The 18261-nt window shown below is 38.3% G+C and overlaps 1 protein-coding gene across 12 annotated transcripts in view; it reads right to left on the minus strand.

The window, feature by feature from the left end:
* LOC130929923 (receptor-type tyrosine-protein phosphatase F-like) overlaps window positions 1-18261 on the minus strand; it is a 464805-nt gene that overhangs the window by 257516 nt on the left and 189028 nt on the right. For all 12 annotated transcript variants that reach the window (XM_057857556.1, XM_057857554.1, XM_057857557.1 and 9 more), the window contains one exon: window positions 2123-2268. In XM_057857556.1, coding sequence (XP_057713539.1) covers window positions 2123-2268 — 146 coding nt within the window. The remainder of the gene's footprint in view (window positions 1-2122; window positions 2269-18261) is intronic.

The raw sequence follows: 18261 nt of genomic DNA on the forward strand, positions 1-18261 counted from the left end.
AGCTAGACAGCGAGCTAAGCTCTGAAATGACGATGTCAGGCGTCTGTGTGGTTTGCTGAATTTATTCAGCTTCTAATGACATCAACACTTGCAGAATTAAACTAAAATAAAATTAAATCAGTCTCATCTTCAATAAGAGCAATTTAAATTTACGTTCACAAGTAGCTGCTGATACAGCAATAACAAACAATTAGCATGTATCAGTTAGCGTCCGCATATCATCAAAAACAATCACATAAACTCGCCCCAAGTATTCGACTACAATTGAAGACGCACAATAAAGAGTAAAAAAGGGGTTATATACAGGAAAAAAAGGGGTTATATACAGTCAATGCCTTTGGATGCTTCACAAGCAACAAATGTGCGCACAGGCTGTTACCTCTTCAGTCGGCTACGGTCTTCCTCATATGTGCGTGTGTGGGATACGCCGTGTGTAAATGGTTTGCGTGCGGAAGTACAACCTGCTCTACGCTTGCTGCGCCAAAATAAAAGCATGCATCACAAAACAAAAGTCAACATTTAACAAAAGAAAAAAACAAACAAACGATAAGACAGACGTCGTAAAGTCGGGTATGTTGTAACCAGGTTACTACCTGTAATTATTTTCAATGAAACCCACCTAGAAGCCATGAACTGTAAGTAAAAAAAAGTTTTTTAAGTGTTAATAGGATTCTCGCCAGGCTAAAGTTGATACTCATGCTAACGCGAATGCTATGCTAACGCGATGAGTTACATTTAGTGTGTGATGATCACTCAGCACATATCTTCAAAAGCTAAAGCGATACTGTATATCCAATATAAGAAAACAACAATCTTACCATGTGTTTCCAAACAAGCAAGATGGAGCGCAGCCTAGCTTGGAACACATCCTAAACTCACGTGAGGGGAGTGAGGGACAGTCGCAGCACATCTCACATGAGTGACACTATCAAAACTCGGTGCAAGCTGACATACTCCACGTTAAGCCTGAACAGTATATCGTTTAAACATCGCCATCGCGATGTGCGCATGCGCAATAGTCCCATCGCAACGATGTGCGATAGTTAAAAAAAATTTTTTTTTTTTAATCCACAAACATTTGTTCTGCTTCATTCGCTCGCACAGCCTCCTTCCATCCCTCTCCCAGCTCTTTGTTCCTTAGTCACTGTGGCACTTGCTTATTTAAGTTAACGATGTTGACAGATGGTTGTCTTTGATCTTGCCAGAGAAGCAGGTGCACATGCGCCGCATACGTCAATCATCGTTTCACTTGTTCAATAGTTGCTGAGCAAGGAAGCGCGTAATTTTTGTTGTTGTTGTTTTTTGGGGGGGGGGCTACTTTGCGGTTTTTCACTTATCACAGAAAACCGAGGGATCACTGTTCACTGTTGTCATGGTGAATCATCCACAGTCTTTCCAAACAGGTATTCAAGTCATCTTGTGAAAATTTCTTTAAAAAAAAAAAAAAATATATATATATATATATATATATATATATATTTTTTTTTAATATCGCAATATAATATCGGAATATATCGCAAAGCCCCAAAAAATCGCAACAATAGTTTTTTTTTTCCAATATCGTTCAGGAAAACTGGTATTTGTCTCCCAAGCCACGTTTCTAGCTCCTCATCGTCATGAAAAAAATGTTCATCGATGAAATATTTTTGTTATCGTCATTGTTGACAAAAACAACACTGTTCTGCAATTAAAATGATTCGGTTTGGCCTTGATTTTTGTGGACACAGACAAACCATGACGTTCAAAAGACATGTTAGGAAACAAGAATAAAGATCCCACGCCATTTTCTCCATCTTCAGTTCCAGACGGTCGGGAAAGCAGTGTGAGGTATCATTTTAGCACATATGTGTTAAAAGAGGCGGCAGAGAGTAACACATCAATAGCCACACACGGGTGGAAAGGATGTAGCCGAGTGATGTGGGGGCGAGCAGAAACAAAGATGAAGTGGACTACTCTATAAACTGACACGGAAGAAGATTAAAGCCAAAGGGAGAGAGGCTTGTCTGGTCTTGCAAGGAGTGAAGAGACCAAGTCGCTTTGTTTCAGGATCAATAGTAATTCGAAGAACGGACGACATGTTATGTATGTTTGCGCAAATATGTCATGAGATGCGAGTGCCTACCTCAAAGCGTTGCGAGCTGACTTTTTTGCCCTTCTTCATCCAGGTGATTCTCGGTTTGGGCTCGCCGATGGCCTGGCACACAAAGGACACGACGCCACCAGAGATTCCAGTCTGGTCCTCAGGGGATTTGATGAAACTTGGCAGGCCTGAAAGGAGGTGACAGTGAATTTGACAATTGATATATTGATAATGATGGTTCAAGGCTTTAAATACACATTTTGATGCAAAGGAAAACTTTGCATTGCACAGATTAGACAAGAACCAACATAATAAAAACTATACTGCCATTTTGAAGAGAGACAATTCTGGCAAAAGGAGGAAAGCAGAATATTTTTAGAAAACTAAATAAAATGATTAATAATAATAATAAATATTAAGAAAATTATTAGTTAGTAAAACAAAACAAAGTCATTTCCAACCAGCTGTATTCAAGGCAAGCAATAAAATATAGTAATCATAACTAAATGCAATACATCGAAAGAATAATACAATTGAATGGGATATTCTAAAATGTAATCTTAATTTTTTTAAAAAAATTACACGCACGAATCAATACCTAATGGAAAAGGTAAACAAATTCATAAAACTATTCAATGTAAGTAATTTACGATTCAATATGAGAATATGTCAAAAATTAAAAATACATATACTCAAAATACTAGAGGAGTTCCAAACAATCGATTATTACATGCATCGCGATTTGAGACGTGACGCTTCGATTAGGATTCATAAAGGCTCAAAAACAATGATTTTTCCCTCATAACTTTATGACAGCCGCTCGTAGCGGAACGAAATTCAAGACACGTCTGCCGCTCGGACACCTTTAACGGACGCAGGCACGTTTTAATGGATGCTGCCTTTAATTGAGTGAGAGATTTACTCTTTTTCAAAAGACTGGAAAATAAATTTGTGTATGAGACAGGCAGGTACAGAAGCGCGACCCAGCGCACTTCTGTAACGGCGCACGTTATATTTTTAGAGCAAGAGGGGAAGAGAAATAATTCATTGGTCCTCATCTTTCAGATGTCCAGCTGTAGTTTCAAGTCATGTCAATTGAAAAATGTACTGAGTGTGTTGCTAAGACCCGTGTGCGTCTACAAGAGGTGAGTACACGAACCCTCTTGTACTGTTTAGCCTTTATTGTTGATGTTTTGAGGTGTTAATAATAAGCGACGAGCGCTAAGCTAATTAGCTTCATTAGCTGATTCGCTAACGTGTATTTCATATGCAGAACGTGTAAAACCATGATTTTTTTTTTTTTATGCATTCGTAATTCAGTTCAAAGGTATATTCAGCCGTTTTTGTGGGAATAAGTGTCTGAACCATTTGTTCAGAGCATTGGAAAAAAAAGTTAGCATTTTATAGTATTTAAGCTAGTGGACTTTTGCTATGCAAGTTAGCCAATTGTTCATTTGTTTGTACATAGATCCTCATTTATTTACTTTTTTATAATGTTTGAGGCTGAGCTCAGGTATTTTAATTTTTCATGTTCCGTATCCGATTACTTGATTATTCGGACTAACTAGTTCATCGATTAATCGACTACTAAAATAATCGACAGCCCTAAATATAACCTTCCCGGCTATTTTTTTCTTCATCAATGAATGCACTAAAGGAGTTAAAAAAAAAAAAAAAATCGATTACATTTATCGCAAGTCATATCAATAGAAAAATGTCCTGAGTGTGTTGCTAAGACCCGTGTGCGTCTGTCTATAAGAGGTGAGTATACGAACCCTCTTGTATTGTTTAGCCTTTATTGTTGTTGTTTTTGAGGTGTTAATAGTTAGTGCTGAACGCTAAGCTAATTAGCAAATTCGCTAATGTGTACGTCATATGCAGAACATGTAAAACCATGATTAAGTCCAGCGGTAACACTACAAACATGCGAACTAGTACAGAAATCTGTGAAAACAAAGTATATTGGTTAAAAGACTGCTTATTTCAAAAGACACTTTGTTTCCAGAAAATGTGGAATTCATTCCACCTGCGTAAATTTTATTGTATTGTTGAGTGAAATAAGTACTATCTTTAAAATGGTTAATGTTCTTGCCCGTTCTTGTAAAAATAAATAAATAAAAAAGCAGCTTAACGGCAGCTTTTTGTTGTATGGGCATGTTTCTATCATTCCTGTTGAATCATTAGGATATTTTAAATAAATAATGGACAAATATTTGTCTCCTATATTAATTAGTAATGTACGATGCATCGATAATCGTTATAATCGTGATAACTACCTAGCAAATACGATACTTAAAAACTTTACGCAAAAATGATAAAACTTAGCCAACCTGTTATGATTAAATTAATAAACAATAAGTTTCAAATGAAATTTTATAATGTACTGTATTTATATTTGAAGCACAGATAATTTTTTTTTTAAATTAAAATGCAAAATCGGAGATTAAAATACATTAAATAAAATGTACTCAATCATAAAAATAAAACAGGGGTGAGGGTGGATTTAGTATCAACACTCCATTTTGGAGATCTAGTAACGACACTCCGTACAAAAATGTTGATACACTTTTGACATTTCACAAATGACCCAAGCAAGATGTGGATTAACCAGTGACACTTGTGCCGTGTAGTGTTTGTTTTCAAGTCATCAGGGCAGCCTATCAAAATTTAGCAAGCTTGGCTTAAGCGGATTAAAGCAAAAAAGAAAGGCTGAACTCCTACTCTACTTTTCGCCTAACTCCCATGATTTCTTAGATGTTGCGGTGCTAAATGTTTGTAGGAGCAGTGAGGCCGTGCGTCCTTAATTTGAGAGCTGTTTTAATGCCGTCTGATCCACAAAGTGAAAAGTCTCCACATTAACTTTAAACGGAAATGTCACGAGACAGACTCTTGAAGTAATAATCGGGTCTTTAGGATGCTGGGCAAGAACCCCCTTCACAACCCAACCCTTCTTAACACTCCTTTGCACGCACCGACGCATGCTCGGGCATAAGAGCTGATCAGGTTGCGATCATTAGTGCGGGTTGGCGCCTGCAGGGGAAAGAAAAGGATTTGCACTCCAAATATTTTCAGTGCAACAAGCAGGACCAAAATAACAGTCAAATGTCAGCCGGGTTGAGGAACAATAGGGCGTGTGTGTGTGCGTGTCGGATTATTGTGCGTGTCGTAAAAACCCACACACTTGAACGTCTTACGTTATTTAAATGAAAAGTGCAGCTGGGAACGTCCATGTTTAATTCAAAGACAAGCTAGCTAAACTCACATTTATATTACACATAGTCCCACAAGTATACTTAAAAAAAACCCAACAACCTTGTAGCAATTTGTGCTAAGTGACATCCCCCGTTTCAGGCGGATTATACTGCTGGAGCTTTAAAGCAAAATACTTGTCATATTTATTTCGGCAAGTTGCAAATGGGTTTATTGCAAGCTTGTAATATTTATACATACTAACCGTTGATTTGACTTGTCCAGTGCCATCCAATGCAAGACAGTCGGTTGCAATGTTAATACAGGTGTAACTAATGTAGTCACTGAGTGTAAACACACTAACTATTTCAACCCCATTTCCTCATAAATTGTATCAACGCTAGACATGTGCCGGTTTCAAGGTTTACCGTGGTATGAAAACGCCACGGTTTTAAAACCACTAAAATTTTCCGTCATACCGCAGCACGGTATTCGCTATTTTACATGTCCCAAAAATGCAGCCAGAAGTGTCTTGGAGCGGGAGCGCTCACCCCTCCCTCTCCTCTGGTTGTTGTTGTGTGTGTGTCCGTAACGCTATTCTGCTAGACATCTAGCCAACCAAAAAAGAAACACTCCAAACAAAAGGCGTTCTTTTCTTGAATTTATGAAGGTCTCATATCATGGTAACTGAAATATACAAAATGTATACATTTAGTATTTTTAACACGTGTGAATAGCTTCATTAGTACAAACACAACAGAATGTGAGGAAGTTATATCCATGAACGCCATGAAAAAGTTCGCTAAAAATAAAACACACATTTTCCTTTCAAATTCAAAATACAAACTAACCAAAATCTTTCAAAGACGAATGTTAGCCTAGTCTTAGCTGGGAGAGCAACTTCGCCGAGGTTATAGCCGCTGAGAAACGAGCTTGAACGAAGGGGAAAAGAAGTCAAAGATCGCTGATTGCGACAGATGATCTTGCCCTAAGCACAAATCAACGTCCGCTGGACAAGGAGAGGTCTCACTCCCAATGTTTTTTTTTTAAGATGAAACCTTTACACAACAATATTTACATTTTGACTAACTTATACATTTTTAACTAACTTAATAACTTATGAATTATTTATGTGTTTTTAACAAAAAGGCATGACATGGAGACTAGAGTTGACACAATGGCTAAAAATGGTGAAACTTGATGCCCCCCCCCCCCCCCCCCCCCAAAAATAAAAATAAAGTCGTGCAGTGTATATTTTTACATTTTATTTAGAAATGTTTTTACTTTTTTATAGCAATTATTTTTGTTCTTGCTCTAATCTTGAGCAACCTGAGGAGTGGCTAGTCTATAAATGCTATTTATTTTAATTTTATTTCAATTATTTGTTATTTTTTTGTTAATTAATTTATCTATTTTAACATTATATTCATGGACCAATTTGCGAATATGTTCTGAAATTTTTTTTAAAAATCATTTTCAATCGAAAAAAGTTTTTTTTTTAACCCATACATCTCAAAATAACACATTTTGGAACTATAATTGCAATACCGTGAAACCGCGGTATTTTTGCTCAAGGTTATCGTACCGTCAAAATCTCATACCGGCACATGCCTAATCAACGCAGGCATCCACTCATTACTACAGAATCAAATCTATAACTTTACAGGCAAGATGGGCATGACAAACATATTCCAATCTGAATCCCCCCAAAATCCCCATGCAAGTGTCACAGTTGTGACATACAGTGGTATGAAAAAGTATCTGAACCTTTTGGATTTCTCAAATTTCTGCATAAAATCTCCATCAATTGTGATCGGATCTTTGTCAAAATCACACAGATGTAAAAACAGTGTCTGCTTTAACTACAACCACCCAAACATTTATGGGTTTTCATATTTTAATAGGGATAGCATGCAAACAATGACAGAAGGGGGAAAAATAAGTTACTGAACTCTTTGCCAAAGTAGACTCAAAGAGCAATTGAAACCAATTTTTACCAAACAATTAAAGTCAGGTGTGCCCAATCACTGATGAGTGGTTTAAAGCTGCCCTGCCCACTATAAAACACACATCTGGTGAGAATTGTCTTGATGAGAAGCACTGTCTGATGTGCATTATGGCTCGGTCAAAAGAGCTGTCTGAAGACCTGCGATCAAGGATGGTTGATTTCTATAATGCTGGAAAAGGATATAAAACCACCTATAAAAGTCTGGTTGTTCTTCAGTCGACAGTCAGAGAAGTTGTCTACAAATGGAGAGAGTTTGCCACTGTTTTTTCTCTCCCAAGGAGTGGCCGTCCACCAAAGATGGCGCCAAGACTTCAGCGCAGAATACTCAGAGAGGTAAAGAACAACCCTAGAGTGTCTGCTAAAGACTTATGGCCAAGAATGGTGTTAATGGGAGGACTCTATGGAGGAAGCCACTACTGTCTAAAAAAATTAGAAAAAAAACAAAACAAAACATTGTTGCTCGCAAAAAAAGCACTTGGTGTGAACTGATGAAATGGAAGTTAAATTGTTTGGGGGTAACACACAACGTCATGTGTGGAGGAACAATGGAACAGCTCACCACCATTAACACCTGATCCCCACCGTGAAGCATGGTGGAGGGAGTATCCTGATTTGGGGCTGTTTTGTTGCCTCAGGGCCTGGACAACTTGCAATCATTAATGGAAGAATGAATTCAAATGTTTATCAGGATGTTTCACAGGAAAACCTGAGGTCATCTGTCAGAGAGTTGAAGCTACAAAGTGAATGGATGCTGCAACAAGACAATAATCCAAAACACAGAAGTAAATCAGCTTGGGAATGGTTTCAGAAGAAAATAATACACATTCTGGAGTGGTCAAATCGAAGTCCAGACTTGAACCCAATTGAGATGCTATTTCATGACCTAAAAACAACAATTCATGCCAGACATCCCAGGAATCTGACTGACCTACAGATGTTTTGTAGAGAAGATGGGCCAAGATTAGTGCTGATCAATGTGCCAGAGTGATCTGCAGCTACAGGAAGCGTCTGGTTGAAGTTATTTCTGCCAAAGAGGGGGCCACAAAATATTAAATGTGATGGTTCAATTACTTACTTTTCCCCCGTCTGGCATTGTTTGAATACTATCCTCATTAAAATATGAAAACGTATAAATCTTTGGTTGGTTTCAGTTAACGCAGACACCGTTTTGTCATCTGTGTGATTTTGACAAAGATCAGATCTTTTTTTATGGTAATTTTATGCAGAAATGTGAGAAATTCCAAAAGGTTCAGATACTTTTCCATATCACTGTATGCTGTGCAGGGAGCACCTACTGCAACATGCATTATTACCATTCATCTGATCTCAAAGGGGCAAAAAAGTGCCTTCCAGGTGTGGGGTTTATCTATTCAAATGGATTCTCATGGTTTATTGCAGTACACCAATGCAGTACATCAATCCAGTCAAAAAAAAAATCTGACTACCGTAATTATCCATTCACTTACTTGCCAACAGTGATTATTGAACAAAGTGGTGGCAACTATTGTAGGAATTTCCCCAGTGGGGTAACATTGCCATCTCCTCTGTTGACATCATGATTCCAACCCTTGTGTATGCGTGTGCATGGGAAAGGGTGCATGTCTGCGCTTCGGCAGTCTAAGTGTTCTCCCTCCTGTTTCCTATGTGACTGTAAAGATGTAACACAAGCTGAAAAGAGAAGCGTATCACTGTGCCACTGGTCGAACACACGGATCGTATTATCCGGGCGGTAAATAAAGCTAAGGTGTGTTCATTGTCGCGTCAACACGCGATCTTATTGGGTGTGGTGCTTAGAGTAGGTAAACAGGTTCACTGTTGTTATAAACACACAATGAAAGACTGCAGGTGTTTTGGACAACTTGTTTTTCTGTTCGTTTACACGCAAACTGTAAACTGGCTTTTTCCTGAAACAAGTGACTTTACATAAGCTGTGTGTGCGTGTGTGTGTGTGGGGGGGTTGTTTTTTTTCAGTTTAATATTCTTATGAGTAATCCAACTCTATATTGTCTTTTATAGGAAATATATACAGCGAGTAAACACACACACCTACATACAGTGAGGAAAATAAGTATTTGAACACCCGTCGATTTTCTCCCACTTAGAAACGATGGTTGGTCGGGTTTGAAATTTTCATGGAAGGTGCTCGTCCACTGTGAGGGACAATGAAAAAAAAAATCCCGAAATCACAGTGTATGATTTTATAACAATTTTTTTGTATTATATTGCTGCAAATAAGTATTTGAACACCTGAGAAAACCAATGGTAATAATTAGAGATGTCCCGATCGATCGGAGGGATGCCGATCGATCGGGTCCGATCACGTCATTTTCAAAGTATCGGAATCATATATATATATATATATATATATATATATTTATGAATTAAATCGTTTTGTAATTGTATTTAACGTTACAGACATAATGTCTTACAGTCATCCAGAGTCTTTAGTTTTGGCTTAAACTAGGGCTATCAAATTTATCGCGTTGACGGCTGTAATAACTTTTAAATATTTAATGCAATTAATGCATGCGCTGCACTACCCACTCACGCATTGTCGCGTTCAATCTATAATGGCACCGTTTTACGTATACATAGAAGTAAAAGTCAACCTTAAATGAGTAGAGAGAATTTTGGCAGCCTTTGAAGCTTTTATTTAATTAGCTAAAGCCTTACAATGCCTCTCTCAACAATTAGAAATATCGTGGGAAGCAATGTGGGGTAGAAAGGTAGTAGTTGATCTTTATCTTAACACCCTATTTTATTTCCCAACGCAGAGAAGATATATCAGTTGGTACCACTACGCACAGTCATGGTTGCACTTCCCATCATGCATTTGGGCAGAGGTTAAATGGCTACAGTATCATTTACTGAAAGCTCAACAAATACACGAGATGGCAATATTTAGTCACAATAAACAAGGTCACATTTATCCTTTAAGAATTACAAGTCTTTCTATCCGTGGATCCCTCTCAGAGAAAGAATGTTAATAATGTAAATGCCATCTTGAGGATATATTGTCATAATAAACAAATACAGTACTTATGTACTGTATGTTGAAGTATATATTTGTTCGAGTTTTATTCATTTTTTTATTAATGCATTGCCAAAATGTATATGATCGGGAAAAATTATCGGGAATGATTGGAATTGAATCGGGAGCAAAAAAAAAAGCAATCGGATCGGGAAATATCGGGTTCGGCAGATACTCAAGCTAAAACAATCGGGATCGGATCGGGAGCAAAAATGATCGGAACAACCCTAGTAATAATTGGTACAGTAGACTTTGATTACAATTACAGAGGTCAAACGTCCTGGAACTTTTCACCAGGTTTGCACAGACGGCAACAGGGATTTTGCACCACTGCTCCACACAGATCTTCTCTAGATCAAATCAGGTTTCTGGGCTGCCACTGATAAACTGAGTTTGAGCTTTCTCCAAAGATTTTCTATTGGGTTTAGGTCTGGACACTGGCTAGGCCCCTCCAGAACCTTGATATGTTTTTTACGAAGCCACTCCTTGATAATTTTGGCTGTCTGCTTCAGGCCATTGTCATGTTGGAAGACCCAGTCACAACCCTTTTTCAATGCTCTAACTGAGGGAAGAAGTTTATTCCACAAAATCTCACAATACACGGCCCTGGTCATCCTCTCCAGTTGTCCAGTCCCATGTGCAGAAAAAAAACCCAAAGCATGATGCTACCACCCCCACGCTTCACAGTAGGGATGGTGTTCTTGGGATGGTACTCATCATTCTTCTTCCTCCAAACACTATGATCATTGTCATGTTGGAAGACTCAGTCACAACCCTTTTTAAATGCTCTAACTGAGGGAAGAAGTTTATTCTACAAAATCTCACAATACATGGCCCTGGTCATCCTCTTCAGTCGTCCAGTCCCACGTGCAGAAAAAAAACCCAAAGCATGATGCTACCACCCCCATGCTTCACAGTAGGGATGATGTTCTTGGGATGATACGCATCATTCTTCTTCCTCCAAACACTATGATCCTCTGGATCATCCAAATGGTCATTGGCAAACTTAAAACGGGTTTGGACATGTGCTCGTTAAAGCAGGGGAACCTTCTGTCCCTTGCATGATTTTAAACCATGAATTCTTAGAGCAGGGGTCCCCAACCTTTTTTGAACCATGGACCGGTGTTATTTGGGTCTTTTTTTCACGGACCGGTGTTCTGACAAATTTTGCAACGATGCGGATCTGCGCATGCGCGTAATGTTAAACATAGCCGTAAAATGCGCAAATGCAGCGATTCCAAAGTAAACAGTACAAACTTTATTGAAAGAAAGGAATATTAACTTACGTTTGATCATGGAAGGACTTGTAGAAAAGTTCTCCTCATATACATCCTGCCATGTAAGCTGCACACAACTGCACAGCGCTCTCACCATTAACAATTTCGCCCTGTCGTTAAACAGAAGCCCGCTTCACAAAGATACAATGTTGGAAATTGTAGCAAGTAGGGATGTCCCGATCCAGGTTTTTGCACTTCCAATCCGATACAGATATTGTTTTGCACTTCTGATCCGATACCGATACCGGCCTATCTGAGCATGTATTAAAGTTTAAAGTTATTTAGCCTCCTTACTTAGTTGTCAGACTCATGCTGAAAAGGATTTTAGTACTCTTGATAACAACTAGCCAGCTGAATTAGGTGAGTTTGAATAACACACAATGGTTGGTAACAAGAAACTGACCTGTTTATTCAGTGACAAACACAAAACCAAAATAACAACAGAAATGGCATAGTCAGTCAGTAAAACGCGCAAATAATATTGTAAACTGTCAGTGGAAAATCCCACATACCCCCAACGTTATTAGATGCTTTTAATGTTTCGTTCATTAGTTACAATAATTGTATAAAAAGCCTCTCAGGTTTAAATAAACGACTATTTCAGAATCAAGTTAACATTTTAAAACAGTAAATAAAATACTCAAGTCCCAATTCTGTATCAGCAGCTTTAAACTACATTCAATTAATTTTGCGAATCAACTGTTAAAGTTGTTAAAATTGCTCCCGTTATTCCATAATTTCCCTTCTGTCTACTTTTGACATGTGAAAGTTTTAAAATGGTTTTGAAGATAGATTCAAGTCAAGATTTTGCCGATTTAGGAGTATTTTAGATAAAAAGTTAATTACGTTCGCTTGGAAGGTTCACTACAACAGCCTACAAGGGAAGACTCCTGCTTTAAGATGGCGGCTGTTTACTAACGCACGTAGTTTTTAATGCACGTGTTGTTAACGGTGTCGAGTCTGTCATTTTGCATCTAGTTCTATATACATATGATATCTATTAGACAAGCATGATGGACGGCATTGCGTCCCGAAGACCGCGCTGTGTATTAGTTCCGCTTTACTTGACATATTTCAATAATCGGAATTTGGATGTTTGTGAATTGTTCTCGAATCTTCCACGGCCGAATCGCTGAAGGATGTAATGACGTCTGGGCGTGTTGTACCGTGGTTCTAATGCTACGTTCCAGAAAAGTGGGATGTCGGACTTTTCCGACCTCCGACTAGGAAAATATCATTGGAACGCCACTCGAACTGGGAGGTCCAAGTCGCGAAGTCGGAGAAAAAATAACTACCCCGACTTACAAGTTGTTTCAATCTGATGTCACTGGACAAAATGGCGCTCAAGAAAATGTAATGAATGATAACACAATAATGAAGTAAATCAAGTTTATTTGAGACGCCATGTATTTTTTCTCATACAGTGAATTATCTTTGTTGTGCTATGTTTTTATATTGACGATCAGCAAAGGATGTAACTTAAAAAAAGGCAGTTTACAGTGTGGACAACAACGCATGCTTGATTAGGTTGGTTGTAATAAAACTTCTTACAGCTTTACCACTACGCTTGACTTTATAGTGGCATATGTTGCACTCTGCCTCTTCGTCTTTGTCGTCCTTTAAGGTGAAATGATCCCACACAGCTGACATTTTTCCCGATAAAGTCTCTCGGTGAATTGGGAGACGGTAATGTAAATGTAATGTGTTGAAGGTGTGCCGTAAAATGGGGACCGGATTTTAGGGAAACCGAAGCAAAAACTGGAATGGATTATTTAAATCGGTGCACTGGAAAACCCGTACCGGATTTTCATAAAAACTGGATCGGAATTTTTCCGTGTCGGCCGATCCGATACCGATGCGCATTTTTTTGCCCATATCGGCGTCCGATCCGATCCAAATATCGGATCGGGACATCTCTAGTAGCAAGGTTTTCAATGCTCTTGTAGCGATGTCAGGATAATCCAGAATGACTTTAATCCAGAACCACGGTAGAGTTGTCTCAAATGTACGTTTAATAAGGTCGCTGTCATTTGCGATCTCTACAAGTTGATCTTCCTGTTGCACAGACATGCTCGAATCACTCGGTTTATTCACAAACGGGTCACGAATCCTCTCCTTCGCAGTTCGTGGGTCTTCGAGGTTGTAGGCTCGTCAGCTGCCCTTTTTGCCGCAAATAATATCTCCAAAGACGTCTGTTTTTCAGTCATCTTCGTTCGTGTGGGGGCTAATTATTTCCGGGAACAAATGTGCTGCGCCAGCGGCCTAGCAATATGTTATTATCGAGGACAAGCGCAAATAGATATATTATATACACGAACAAGATGTACTGCTAGCAGTCCAATCAATGGATTTCTATGACGACATTCTAATCTATCCCGTAGTATTATATCTAGAGTAGACAGGGATATTGGTGTGTTAAGCAGGGGCACAGGGTTAATTCAGCCAGAATGTGGTCGTTATTAAATTATTATTTCTGTGCGGCCCGGTAGCAAATGCGCCACGGACCAGTAGTATTAACAACAGTAAACTTGGAAATTGTAGTCTCAGCTCCTTTCAGGTCATTGACCAGCTCCTCCTGTGTAATTCTTGGCTGATTCCTCACCATTCTTAGGATCATTGATACCCTACGAGGTAGATCTTGCATGGAGCCCCAGTCCGAGGGAGATAGTCATGTTTAGCTTCTTCCTTTTTTTAATAATTACTCCAATGTTGGAGCAATTGTAGCAACTGTCGAGGTCTATAATTCTGTCTTTGGTTTCTTTGGACAGCTCTTTGGTCTTGACCATGTTAGTAATTGGAGTCTTCCTGATTGTATGGGGTGGACAGGTGTTTATATGCAGCTAACCGCATCAAACAGGTAAAAAAAATCAGACTCAAGAAATCTACCTCCACTCCATTTACTCGTTAAACTTTGAAAAGGTGACTAACAGGTTATTGAGGCTCACAATTCCAGCTAATGAACAGGTGTTTAAATACTTATTTGCAGCAGAATACAAATAAATTGTTAATAAAATCATACACTGTGATTTCGGAATTTTTTTTCTTTAGATTGTCTCACAGTGGACAAGCACCGACCATGAAAATTTCATACCCGCCCATCATTTCTAAGTGGTAGAACTTGTAAAATCACAGGGTATTCAATTACTTATTTCCCTCAGTGTACGTATATATATTATATATAAATATTTGTATACTGCTCATATTATGAATACTTAACTGTCTTGATGTTGGCATTTTAATAATAAAAATTATTTTTATCCAGCTACATTCCCAGGAAGGCAAGATATACGGTTTCACAATATACACTTAGGTCTGGGTGTTCCTGCATCACCGCTTAAGGTTATCAAACTGTTTTATTTTTTTGCCGTTTCTTTTCTTAAACCTTTTTTCCACTGCCTGTGTCCCATTTTTCTAGCTGTCAGGCAGTTGTCACATGAAAACAAAGACGAGGATGAGGTGAAGAACACATAAGCCTACCTATGCAAATCCTCCCCCTCAGCTGAGGTGCATAGTCACTCTCCTCCTTTCAAGGTTTTTTCTAAAGAACGAAACTCCATTCTATTCTAAACTCCATTCTTGACACGGTGTGTCTTTTAACACATGCTCTCCTGAAACAGTCAACAACAGAGCTTCGAGGTTGGGGTCATGTCAATGTAGGTTTAAAGTCTAAAATAGAGTTATATGGTTTGTTATGATCAAAATGTGACCCTATAAAATGAAATGACAGGAGTAAATGGATTTATTAAGAGACCACGTTAATATAAAAGATGGTACAAAAGAAACAGAAAAATAATCAATAAAATAAAAAACTGCACATGGGTATCTAACACCTTGCCGGAGTTGTGTAAATTGCTATTCGTTTGGCTGTGGTGACGGGACAAAGCAATGAAAAATCAGTTTGAAGGGAAGGAAAATAGGCCTGCAAATGAGGTGTATTGTGTGAAAAAGTATTTTGTTCATGGTTATAAAAAACAAGCTATGGTATTTTACTAGTCTGAGACTATGAGAATAGCTAACAGCTTTTCTATTTTTTTTTTTTTTTTTGGTGGTTGAAAATCAGCGTATTCCCAAACCTGCTCTGCCTGAGAGCCTCATCTGCAGTGTAGAGTATCAGGGATCGATTTGCAAGCGGCAGAGTGAAAACCATTAATTCCTATTAATAATAAATTAGCAAGTTATCATTTTCACAAGGCGACACTTAGCGGGAATACGTCTGATGCCATCAGAGTTGCTGGATTTAATGGAACACTTCCATTTAGGCCTTTTTTGCAGGCCATTAGTGGGCAACTTGTATGCAATTAATTCCAAATAAAGCCGCTTTGCCCCTGTAAGTTATTTACCACAATGAGATTGAGGCAGTTCAGGCTGTTTAAGCCAATGAAAATTATGTCTCCATTTGTGTTTTGCACAAGAAAATGGAAAAGTCTATGAATTATTAGTTTAACTCGTTGATGGAACTAGACGGCTATTCTATTTTGACTGGGTGAGGCTGATGGCAACTGATTGCGTCCAGCGTCTCACCCTATCTCTAAGGGAGAGCCCGGACAGCCTGCGGAGGTACTTATTGCAGCCACTTGTATCCAGAATCTTGTTATTTCTGTCACGACCCACAGCGCGTGACCATAGGTGAGGTTAGGAACGTAGATCGACTGGTAAATCTAGAGTTTCGCCTTCAGCTCCTTCTTCACTACAACGGACCGTTACAGATTCCGAATCCCTGCAGGCGTTGCACAGATACGCCCGTCGATCTATCGTTCCTTCCCATCCCCACTCGTGAACAAGACCCCAAGGTATTCGAACTCCTCCACTTGGGGCAGGATACATAAATTTTTGTTTTCTTTCTGACTTTATTTGGATAAGATAAGAGTGCAGCTCCTAGCTTCTTCTCTGAAGCAAGGTCACGGCAGAGAACAAACAGCTGCTAGTAAACTTCCAACTTTCTTGTGAGCCACTTTTTGGGTTAAACGGGGGCCTGACTTTTCACATTCGGAATAACAAAACGTGTATGCGTTGGAAGTAGTGATGCACGATAATTATCGGCCCGATAATCGGAATTATGACGTCAACCCAATAAATCCAATATTATTATTTATTATCGGGCCTGTTAATATTAATTGTGACACGGTGTCTGTGGATTGGGATGTGTACGTTTGTTTCCACTTCTGTTTGGCCAGTATGCAAAGTGTTATTACTGTTCTACAGGCCTTATTTTGAACCTTACTATGGCAATAAGCAAATGTTTACATTTTACAGTGTTATGGTTACCCTTAAGTTATTAAGAGGCATTTTGGTTATTGATAGGCTTGCTGTCCTATAATTGTCAGGTTAAGAAAGTTGTTTCATGGACCAAGATGACAAAAGTCTCTTCTCCTGTTGCACCAAATGTTTTATCTGCTGACAAAGCACAATACCTGTTGGGTTATGTTTGTTTTAGTTCTGTGCTTATTGTTCAGAGGCACACATCATCAATGATATTGACTGATTGATCGTGATTGACTCAAATTATATTTATTTGAAAAAATGGACATGGGCACTTTATTTGAAGTCAAAACTCTTCTTGTCCTTGTTTTGTTCATTATAATAATGATGTTCATGTCATGAAATTCTGGTTAGGTCAAAGGCAAAGGCAAATCTATGCTGAATCCACAAGTATTTTGTACCTACAGGTGTTCAAAAATTCAGGTGAATTTACATTGAAAAATAATATGATAAATATATATATATATATGTGTATATATTAGGGGTGTCAAACGATTAAAATTTTTAATCGAGTTAATTACAGCTCAAAATTAATTGCAATTAATCGCAATTCAAACCATCTATAAAATATGCCATATTTTTCTGAAAATTATTGTTGGAATGGAAAGATAAGACCGAGATGGATATATACATTCAACATACGGTACATAAGTACTGTATTTCTTTATTATAACAATAAATCAACAAGATGGCATTACCATTATTAACTTTCTGTTAAAGCGATCCATGGATAGAAAGACTTGTAGTTCTTAAAAGATAAATAAAAATAATAAATAAAATATATACATTTTTATTATTTTCTTTTTTTGCCAATGTGCACTTTGAGATTTGTTTTTCAAATGTAAAGTGCGTTACAAATAAAATGCATTGTTATTATTATTATATAAATAAATAAAATATATAAATATTTATAAAAATTTATAGAAAATAAATAAAAGATAATAACTAGTACACGGCGGCACGGTGGCTGAGTGGTTAGCACGTCTGCCTCACAGTTCTGAGATCAAGGGTTCAATCCCGGGCTTCGGCCTTCCTGTGTGGAGTTTGCATGTTCTCCCCGTGCCTGCGTGGGTTTCCTCCGGGAACTCCGGTTTCCTCCCACATCCCAAAAACATGCATGGTAGGCTGATTGAACACTCTAAATTGTCCATAGGTGTGAGTGTGTGCGTGAATGGTTGTGTGTCTCCTTGTGCCCTGCGATTGGCTGGCAACCAATTCAGGGTGTCCCCTGCCTACTGCCCGAAGTTAGCTGGGATAGGCTCCAGCACCTCCGCGACCCTCGTGAGGAATAAGCGGCATGGAAAATGAATAAATGAATGAATGAACTAGTACAAGTTATAGAAATTTTATATTAACCCCTCTTCATGTTTTCGTTTTAATAAAATTTGTAAAATTTACATCAAAAAATAAACTAGTA

Source organism: Corythoichthys intestinalis, chromosome 14 (genome assembly GCF_030265065.1).
Source record: "Corythoichthys intestinalis isolate RoL2023-P3 chromosome 14, ASM3026506v1, whole genome shotgun sequence".
NCBI lineage: Eukaryota > Metazoa > Chordata > Actinopteri > Syngnathiformes > Syngnathidae > Corythoichthys > Corythoichthys intestinalis.